Source organism: Colossoma macropomum, unplaced genomic scaffold (assembly GCF_904425465.1).
Source record: "Colossoma macropomum unplaced genomic scaffold, Colossoma_macropomum, whole genome shotgun sequence".
Classification (NCBI taxonomy): Eukaryota; Metazoa; Chordata; class Actinopteri; order Characiformes; family Serrasalmidae; genus Colossoma; species Colossoma macropomum.
Genome location: NW_023494788.1, coordinates 6,494,381 through 6,504,995, shown reverse-complemented (window position 1 = coordinate 6,504,995; position 10,615 = coordinate 6,494,381). Strand labels below are relative to the sequence as shown.

The 10,615-nt window shown below is 41.2% G+C and overlaps 1 protein-coding gene across 1 annotated transcript; it reads left to right on the top strand.

Annotated features, from left to right (window-relative positions):
• Window positions 1–5,373: 5,373 nt before the first annotated feature.
• Window positions 5,374–6,390, top strand: LOC118806659 (C-C motif chemokine 3-like). Its single transcript, XM_036568162.1, has 3 exons — window positions 5,374–5,535; window positions 5,838–5,964; window positions 6,145–6,390. Exons 1-3 carry the CDS (start codon window positions 5,460–5,462, stop codon window positions 6,197–6,199), a joined length of 258 nt encoding a protein of 85 aa, XP_036424055.1. The 5' UTR covers window positions 5,374–5,459; the 3' UTR covers window positions 6,200–6,390.
• The last annotated feature ends 4,225 nt before the right edge of the window (window positions 6,391–10,615 follow it).

Below are 10,615 nucleotides of genomic sequence, written 5' to 3'. Positions count from 1 at the left end.
GTATCTCTGATTTTGTGCATTTATATGTTTTGGGGGAGTGTTTTGGAAGGAGGGCCTAAAGTAGGGGGTGTTTTTGTTAGAAATTTTACACTTCAGGGTTTTACAAAATCACCTACTGCAGCTTTAACTGTGCTATTCATGTCATTCAGGGTTACAGGGTTAGCTTGGGGCAAGTTCTGCAAGGAAGAAGATGTCCTAGCATCCACTACACAGCAGAGTCCTGTGTCAACTGTGTTTTTCTGTGTTACAACAGCTACGGACAAGCTGGACAATAAGGAAGACGTTCTAGCGTCCACTACACAGCAGCAGAGTAGTGTGTCAGCTGTGAGTTCCACTGTTACACCAGCTATGAGTGAGTTCTGCCTGCCATAATTCATGTAGAGCTTCTTTCAGAACACCTTTTCAGTTCTACAGCTTCTGCACAAGTCAAGGCAAGAGTCAGGAGGCTTTTATTGTCATTCCATCTATGTACAAGTACACAGTGGAGCGAAATTACATTCCTCCAGGAACAAGGTGCAACAAAAGTACAAGACCCAGACACAACACAAAAGCTGCTTTTCCACTGCATGGTATGGCACGACTCGACTCGCTTTTGGTACCAGCTACCTCATTTATAGAATTCTTTTATTGTAGCTGGTCATCGTAGTGATGCTGCACGAAACTGCTGTGATGTGAAGGAGACACATTTTATTCAGAAGAGGCTAATGGCAGCAAGACACAATACTTCTGAAAAAAAAAAAACAGGAGAGTTTGGGAAATACTACATCAGAGTTCAGACAATTCTGATTGCTCAAAAGGCGATGCAAGAGGCTATGCTAACCTGGTAGCTAACATTAGCATATGCGTTTATGGGTGATAGTGATGATTCTCTGTGGCCAGTCGTAGTCTGCAGCATTTTTATGTTACCTTTTGATATTGGCTTAGCTTGCCTGGAACCTCGACAGAGGTGATATCAAAAATAGTACCCAGTACAAGTTATGAGGTAAGGAGAATTTGAGATTTGTCTAATAGAAAACAAAAAAAAGCTGAGTCGAGTTGAGCCGGAACCATGCAGTGTAAAAGCGTCTGAAAAGCAGTTAAAAAGTTTTGACAAGCTTGACAACTTATAACACGATTGATATCAATTGTATCCCTTCAGTTCAGTATTATATCAAAGCTTGATTAATGCTGTGGATTAAAATGAAATAACACAATGCATAATAAAATGCATGTTATTCATTTATGTTTTTACTAGGTAGAGTTACGACAACCTCAATTTAAAAAAAAGTTGGGACGCTGTGTAAAATCTACATGAATGTAAATAAAAAAACAGAAAGCAATGATTTGTAAATCTCATAGACCAATATTTTATTCACAATAGAACATAGAACACATATCAGATGTTGAAAGTGAGACATTTTACCATTTCATGAAAAACATTAACTCATTTAGAACCTGTTGGCAGCAATGCATTTTAAAAAAGTTGGGACAGGGCCGTGTCTGCCATTGTGTAGCATCCCCTCCTCTTTTAACAACAGTCTGTAAACGTCTGGGAAGTGAGGAGACCAACTACTGGAGTTTTGGGAGAGGAATGTTGTCCCATTCTTGTGTGATGTAGGATTTTAGCTGCTGGGTCTTCTTTGCCGGATTTTTCATTTCATGATGTACCAGATGTTTTCTGTGGTCTGGACTGCAGGCAGGTCAGTCAGCACCGGAATCTTCTTCTGCAAAGCCATGCTGTTGTGATGGATGCGGTATGTGGTTTAGTGTTGACTTGCTTAAATATGCAAGGCCTTCCCTGAAAGAGACGCTGTCTGGATGGGAGCATATGTCGTTCTAAAACCTCTATATACTGTTTAGCACTGATAGAGCCTTTCCAGATGTGTAAGCTGCCCATGCCATAGGCACTAATGCATCCCCAAACCATCAGAGATGCAGGCTTTTGAACTGTGCACTGATTTTTCCATTTTGCCTCAGTCCATTTTAAATGAGCTTTGACCCAGAGAAGTTGGCAGCGTTTCTGGGTCGTGTTGACATATGGCTTCTTCTTTGCATGATACAGCTTTAACTTGCATTTGTGGATTGCACAGCGAACTGTGTTCACAGACAGTGATTTTTTTCTCCTTGACTGATGGGAACTTGGGCAAGGCTGTGAATTTACAGGCCTTTGAGAACCTGTCAATCACAAGAAGGACCACTGTGTTGCCCTGGCAAGCAGGCAATCCTGTAACAAAGTCCAAGGAGAGATGGGACCATGGGTGTGAATGGACAGACAGGAGATTGGGCAAACCTGCTGGTCTCATCCTGGACTCTTTGTTCTGGGTGCAGCCCTGGCAGGCACCTACATACTCCAGAACATTGTGGTCCATCTTGGGCCACCAAAAACGGCTGTTTAAAAAATTCCAGTGTGCAAGTCACTAATGGGTGTCCAGGGAAAGTTGAGATGTGTCCCTATTGTGGGGCTAGGGCCTTCGGGTGGGGACATAGTGTCTACAGTGCTAACTTGCCAGGAGCTCCCAGTTTCCTACAGTGTAATTACGCTCAGCTGGAGTTAGGTGGTGGGAATAGAAACAACATGGGTGAAGCTTGTTGTCAGAAGTGGAATGTTGGGAAAGTACAGCTCCCACACCCACATCCGAGGCATCTACAATGAATGGGAGCCTGGGGTCAGGAAGTTGCAGGACTGGTTTTGAGCTTGGCTGGGTCCATACTCAGCCACCCTATAGAAACGACAAAGCCAAGGAAAGAAACCAACTGTGCATGGAAGAGGGATTTTGCTGGTCTAACGTACAGGTGATTCCACAGGAGAAGCTGGAGAACCCACCTGGACTATGTGTGGACTGTGTGTTCGTCTACTGTCTGACTGTAAATCAGGGTGTCATCCAAGTAAACAAACACAGAGCGGTGCAGCGCCTCCTGCACGACCTCATTTATGGAATATTAGAAGATGGCTGAAGCTTTCATGAGCCTAAATGACGTCACCAAGTATTTTTAGTGGCCTGACAGAGTGATGAAAGCCGTCTTCTATTTGTCCCCCCATGTCGTATACGAATGAAGTTATAGGAACACCGAAGCCTGCTGCAGTGCCTCAAAGGCTGAAGACTTGAGGGACAGGAGGTAGCAGTTTTATTGCAACCATGGGAACCCAAGGATTAATTGCAATTCATGGGCCTGCACTAGAAGCAGAGAACAACTACTGTGGCCTGACGCTGTGAGAGTGGCAGAGCAGCCTCCTGCTCCTTATGGGGCTCTTGCTGCTGATTATCAAGCTTGAGAGCCACCTTAATGAAATCCTTGAATGTGGAAGCAGGTTCCTGTGGGGCCAGCTCATCCTTGAGGTCTTCACTTAGACCTTGCCAGAAGGCAGACGTCAGGGCCTTTTAATTCCAGCCATTTCCCACAGTTAGAATTTCTGCCTTACATAGAGGAGTGAACTGATCGAGGGCCCGACCCATGAGCAATGAGAAGACACAGGCCACCTTAGCCCTTTCAGTAAGGAATCAGGAGGGCTGCTGTTTAAAGCACTGAAGCATTGGGACAAACCTCCTGCAATGCCCTGGATCTACATGTACGTCTTGAGAGCAGGTAGCTGGAGTTCAGCTCGGAGAGAGGGTTCAGGGGCAACCGGACATGGGGTTTCTACAACAAAACAAAACACTTAAATAAAAAACAAAAGACTGAAAACAAAAACAGGAGTCTCAGGAAGGTAGACGATTGAGGATAATATAACTAGCAGGTTATTTTTCATTTTTGTGAAGGAAACTTAGATAAGGATAACTCAGGGATAATGTCAGGGAATAAATGCTGAAGGCCTCGCGAAACTGAGAAAAAACACAGACAGTTTGTTTCTTAAACCTTATTATCAACTAAAACAAACAGGGGTGGAGCACAGAATGCTTGAGAGACAGGTAACTTAAAAAGGAGACCTGAGAGTAAACTCAAGGATTGTCTACCAAAATGACCAGCCAGTCTGCTGCCACAACTCTGAAACACCAAGACTGCACAGGACTATGGGTGAGCTTGATTTCTGAAGGGTGGACACAGGTGTCACAAATTAGCCTTGGATTACCGTATGGCAACTCTTTCTCCCTCAGGTGGCTGGCCGGGTAACCACAGATGGCCCAGCCTGGGTCTGGTTCCTTACACATATTACTATGGTTAAAATAAACCAAAGAGGATTTTTCCTGTTGACTGTTTCTTCCACCATCACTTCAAGTTTTTGTTTAATTTTTTTTTAATGTTTGGTTAGATTTTGCTTTACCTTCATTTTACTGTCCTCCGGCACAGATTTGTAATAGAAATATACTATAGTTTCTGTTATTCTGTAATAATATATATATTATTATGTAACATATATTGATACATAATATATGTGATAACATATAACCTATATACAAAAAATTAAGATTTTCTTAAGAAAATAAATAAAACTTTCGTAAGATAAAATTTTGGCCTTGTTCACCAATATCTTTCTGTGTTTTAGTATGTTCATATATTTGTGCTCTTGAGTGTATGTAGATTCTGTTTTTACCTAAGAATGTATTAATGAAAGTCAGAATCTTTATGAAGAAATTACCAATAATTCTGTAGTGTTTGTCCTAGGATTTTTCATGTTTTTTTTTTTGTTTGTTTGTTTTTTTTTAGGAAAGTTTTTGTGAAAAACCTGCTCTTATAAGTGTTTTACAATAAAGGAAACTTGGTGCAGACAGTTAAACACCTCTTTACACTTCTTAATGCCAATTTTAAGTTTAGTTGTTATTCAAAATAACATTATGGAACGTGACATTTTCTTAAAGCCATTATCAGCATGTCATTGGTTGGATTTCCTGTGCTGTGGGGATGCGTGACAGGTCGGAGTCACTGAGAGGAGAACGACTTGTGGTGGTTCTGCACCAGAGGGTGCACCCAAGAGCGTTGAATGTCAAAGTACCCAAGCCAAGATGAGCATCGACCTGCTGAAATGGATCTTGAAAAGTGTAAAATATACACACCAGCCAAGAGGGCACTTGTACAGTCTTAGGTCATAGGGGCAGGAACCCAAATAGATAGGAAAGCATGTTCCATGTGGTAAAAAAGAAAACCCTTAAACACATGTATGAGTTTTGATGGGGTTTCAAAGCAGTTAATTGGGTTAATTAAAGCAGTTAATTGGTTAATCATATCGGTTAATTTACTGAATTTAGAGAGCAATGCATTTATTAGTTAGTAGAAAAAGAACAGAATGATTTGCAGGTTTCCAGTAACTGTGATGACTCATGCACTGCATTCACACATTAGACGTCTTATCATGGCTCATCTTCACACTAAAGTTTCTGCTCTGCGCTCTGAAAGGAAGTGGGTGAATGGGGTGAGGGGAGGGGTCAGAGCCACCTATTCTTAAATGCAGATTTCGGGCTAAAGTGAATTTAAAAAGAAAGAGAGGCTGAGCATTACCAGATCAAACTTGAGATAGCACCAGAGAAACAGAACCTGCAGAGAAGATGGAGATGAAGATGAGCTGTGTGTGTTTGGTGCTGGGGCTGGTCCTGCTGATGACCGTCTCCTCAGACGCTGGCAGTGAGTTTCTAACATTTTTGTAGCTTTACACGCAGACGCAGGAACAGAATAACACATATATCCCAATAATAAGTAACTATGTTATTGATAATAACTGCTAATAATAACTAGTTATACAATAAAAATAATAATAATAACAAAGATGATTAAGGTGTATAGTATTAGAAAATACATCATCATTTTACTCTCCCCAGTTTCTCTTAAACACTTACGTTTGTGGTTAGCCGAGATGATAAAAGCAGGTTGGTTTTCACAGTAATTAAAAATATAAGCCAAAACTATTTTCTGCTCTTCCTTCTCAGCTTATGGCACAGATTCCACAGGTCATCCTGTTCAGTGCTGTTTCAGCTTCTTCAAGGCTAAAATTCCACCCAAACTAATCGTAAAAGTTGAAAAAACACCATCTGAGTGCCCAAAGCCAGGCTATGTGTGAGTATCTACCTTTAGAAGATACATACATGAGAGTTACTGTTTAATCTGGTGCTAGAAATACATTTTACATCCGATTCGCTATTGAATATATAGATGAGACTCTCTTGACTGAAAGGTAAATGAGGTCAGTTCTAAGCCTCCACAGCAGTGACTGACTGTGTTATCTGTGTCTTTCAGGGTTACAACACGTAAGGCCAAACTCTGCAAGCAAGAAGGTTTCCTAGAGTCTTAATTGAAGACCAGATTGCTGAGCTGAAGCTTTCACATAAAGAAATGCACAACAGAGAATGCCTGGAAAGTTGATACGCTCCTATATTCACATTATTTTTTAACAGTGCATGTATTGCTTGCTTTGAATATTATCAATGCTTTTTTAATGCTGTGGATTCATATTACACAATAAAGTGATGCAAATGAACCATTTCCATTGTCTCAGTATTAAGAGTAAGACAGCAGCACTGCAGACGCTGATCACGGTGAGCACAGACACATCAGCAGAACCACAGAAACCGAGTAGATCTGAGATAAGGATGATGCACAATGTTGTGTTTAGCATAACCGTTTCATGGAGAGATGTTTGGGAATGGTTAGGGAAAAGTTTGGAAATAACTGGGGACAAGTTTGGGAATGGTTAGAGAAAGGTTTGTGAATATTGGGTAAAAGTTTGGGAATGACAAAGCGGTTTAGGAATGGCTATGGGGAGGTTTGAGAATGGTTAAGGAAAGGTCTAAGGTCTGGGAATGTTTAGATAACAGTTTTGGTTAGAGCAGTGCTTCCCAACCTGGTCCTCAGGATCCACCACGTTCACATTTTTGCTTCAACCCAACTTACAACACTTAGGGACAAAAGAAAAATGTGGACTGTCTAGATCAGTGCTGAGGACTGGGTTGATAAACAGAGGAGTAGAGACAAGTTTGGGAATGGTTAGGGAAATGTTTGGAAATGGCTAGAAAAGTTTAGGAAAGTTTGAGAAGGATTATAGCGCTAGGTTGACTCTGAGTCCAGCTTTACTGAGAGCTGTTGCGCAGCATATGAGTTCAGAGCACTAACTGTGTTGCAGGAGTTTACTATCCACAGCCGGAAGAACGAAAGTGTTTTGTATAGAGGACCACTCTGTGTATGTGTGTGTGTGTGTGTGTATGTGTGTTTTCAGGTGTGACACTTTTGCTCACTCTTGGTTGATGAAGGTTGCAGATGTGTAGATAACCACACTGATAATAAATCTTTTCTCAAATTCAGGTGAAGGGCTGAGGTTAGTGGCTTTGCATGTGTTGCTCAGTATGTTCTATTTGGCCTGTTATAGTCTAGTTTAGATCCTATTAGTGAGCCTCATAGAAACAAAAGGAGCTTAATCTTTAACATGTAAAGCATGGAGAGGGGTTTACTAAAAACAGCCCTGTATTTGTGCATTGAGTTTTCACTGAGTGGGATGGACTTAAGCTGCTCATTCTGAATTAAGGGCAGCCACACAGACTGATCCAGGATCAGATCCTCTGCAAACATATATTCGGCTTTTAAAAATAACAGTAACACTGCTGCGCTTCATACACTCGTACCACACTACCACACTACTGCCATGCAGGGTGCGTATAGCAACACATGGGCTAGTGTCAGTAACTGCACTGAAAAAGTGCTGCATTGCATTTATATGATTTAATTGTTTAAGTCAAGTAAATTTGAGCACTTTTTTCATATTGTGAGTGTTTCTGATAAAATGGCTAGTGAATGTACAAGGTAGGTTGTAGCTCATAACCTGGCACCTTTCACATGAGAAGAACCTGGAGAAGGAGCCCTGCCCACAACAGTGAGGGTCATGGGAAAAGCAACAGTAGCGGGAGATTAGATTGATCACTGTGCAGATGAAGAAAAAAAAACAGAAAAACTCACAAACAGATAAAACTGCCCTTTAGGTTTGTGTTGTTCTGCAACCAAATTAGGAATAAGTATCAACATTACTGTCATCATAACCATCCACATCAGTCATCATTTATCATTGAATACATTTTGACACTCATGCCGACGGCGCATAACACTGTGTATTGTAGGGACACTATTATCTGAATACATATGATCCAGCAAGGGTTTATTATAATGACAAAATGAAATTATTACAGTTTAATCAGATGAGCTGGAGCTGTACAGAAACGTGTTACATGGAGCGGAACTTCAGATGCTATCTATGACCTCATTAAAGTGAAACATGCACCCACCCACACACACACACACACACACACACACACACACACACGCCCCAGCACCACCGCAACATTATCAGACTCTCATAGGATGTTACCGTAAATATGGTATACCATAAAACACACCCTTTAAGCTGTAGTTCCAGTCAGTTACTGTTTGGTAATTTTATTACACTACCTCTAGTTGACACAATTAAGGGGAATCCCATCAATTTTTCAAAATTTAGGGTGGTCTGATACAAAGTGCACTGTTTTAGAGCATTTACAGAGTCAGAACTGTTCATAGTGATGGTGATAGGAACCAGACGTCTGGAGATTTTAATGCTTCACAGAAAGTTGTAACATGTAAAAGGCTGCCTGTTAAATAAGACAGTTTTAGGGTAAAATCCATTCATGATGAAGAGATACATGCAGGGGGTTATAAGGCAAAATAGTCTTCAAAGAAAATTTATTGTTCAGATTTTCCACTTTTTTCTATCATCAACATTCCATATAAAAACTCAGAAGACTCGTGTTGGTTCACTGGTGGTTTTGGATAGTAAATAAAATGGCTATATTTGTGTTGTAGTCATGGTGACCTCTGGTTCCTATCACCACCACTGTAAAAAAAAAACTCTGAGTCGGCAGGTTCCTCTACAACAAAACCACTCGGAAAAACTGTTTAAACCTCAGTGATTTACATATGCAGAATTTTTGAAAAACTTGTGGAATGCCCCATTGACTCTACTGCTGACGTTCACAGCCACATCTGCCACCTACTGATTCAGACCATCTCTTTATATGAGTATCCCCTCATGGAAGAATGAGTGACATAACAACTGTGACCAAATAAGTGTGAATGCATGAATGAAACACCAGCGATGTTTGAAAACGAGCCTGTTCTGACCTCAGCAGACACAATGATAGTACTGCAGTGTCCATTTCCCTGAGTTATCAGTGGGACATTTATTAATATCCTCTTCGTCATTACCATCTAACAGACATGCGCTCAGACAGGAGTGCAGTAGCAGCCACTGTCCACGAGAGGGTGAACTGATCACCTGAGTGGGGTGGACATTGTGGACATTTAAAAACAAGTACTGTGTTTTTGTAATGTTTCAGTGACACATGAGTGCAAATAGTGCATGAGTGTAATGCTGTGAGTGTGTTTAACCCAGAGGTCATGAGGTTTAGGATTAGGCTTATTAAACGCTTATTACATATGGGTCCTCAAAATATAACACACATATATAGATACTTACATATAATCGCTGAGCACTTTATTAGGAACACTATACTAATACTAGGTCGGGCCTCCCTTTGTTCTCATTTGAGATTCTGGTCCATGTTGACATGATTGCATCATGCAGCTCCTGCAGATATTTCAGGTGCACTTTCTCTGGTTCTATCACATCCCAAAGGTGTTCTATTGGATTCAGATCCAGTGACTGTGAAGGCCACTGAAGAACACTGAACTTACTGTCATGTTCATGAGATCAGTCGAAGATGACTTTTGCTTTCTGACATGGTGCATTATCATGCTGGAAGTAGCCATTAGAAGATGGTAAATTGTGGCCATGAAGGGACGTACATGGTCAGCAACAATACTCAAGTCTGCAGCATTCAAGCAATGATTAATGCATATTAACAGACCCAAAGTGTGCCAAGAAAACATTCTCCTCACCATTACACCACCTCCATCAGCCTGGACTGTTCATGGTTTCATGCTGTCGGTGCCAAATTCTGAGCTTACCATCTGTGTGCCTCAGCAGAAATGAAGATTCAGCAGACTAAGCAACGTTTGTCCCATCTTCAACTGTCCAGTCTTGGTGAGTCTGTGCCCACTGCAGCCTCAGCTTTCTGTTCTTGGCTGAGAGAAGTGGAACACGATGTGGTCTTCTGCTGTTGTAGCCCATCCGCCTTAAGGTTTGACGTGCTGTGCATTCTGAAATGTTTTTTGGTTCACCACATTTGAACAATGTGGTTATCTGAGTTACTGTAGCCTTTCTGTCAGCTCAAACCAGTCTGGCCATTCTCTGCTGACCTCTCTCATCAACAAGACATTGCTGTCCGTTGAACTGCCACTCACTAGATGGTTTTTCTTTGTTTCACCATTCTGTCTAGAGACTGTTGTGTGTGAAAATCCCAGGAGATCAGCAGTTACAGAAATACTCAAACCAACCCGTCTGGCACCAACAATCATGTCATGGTCAAAATCTGAGATCACATATTTCCCCCCTTCTGATGGATGATGTGAACATTACCTGCTGCTGTCCGTATCTGCATTATTGTATACGCAGCACTGCTGTCATATGATTGTCTGATTAGATAATTGCGTGAATCAGTAGGAGCACAGGTGTTCCTAATGAAGTGCTCGGTGAGAGTATATATATTATACATATGGGGCATATTATTATCACCTAGAGATACTTGTATATAGTGCTATGCAAAGGTTTGAACACCACAGTCAAATT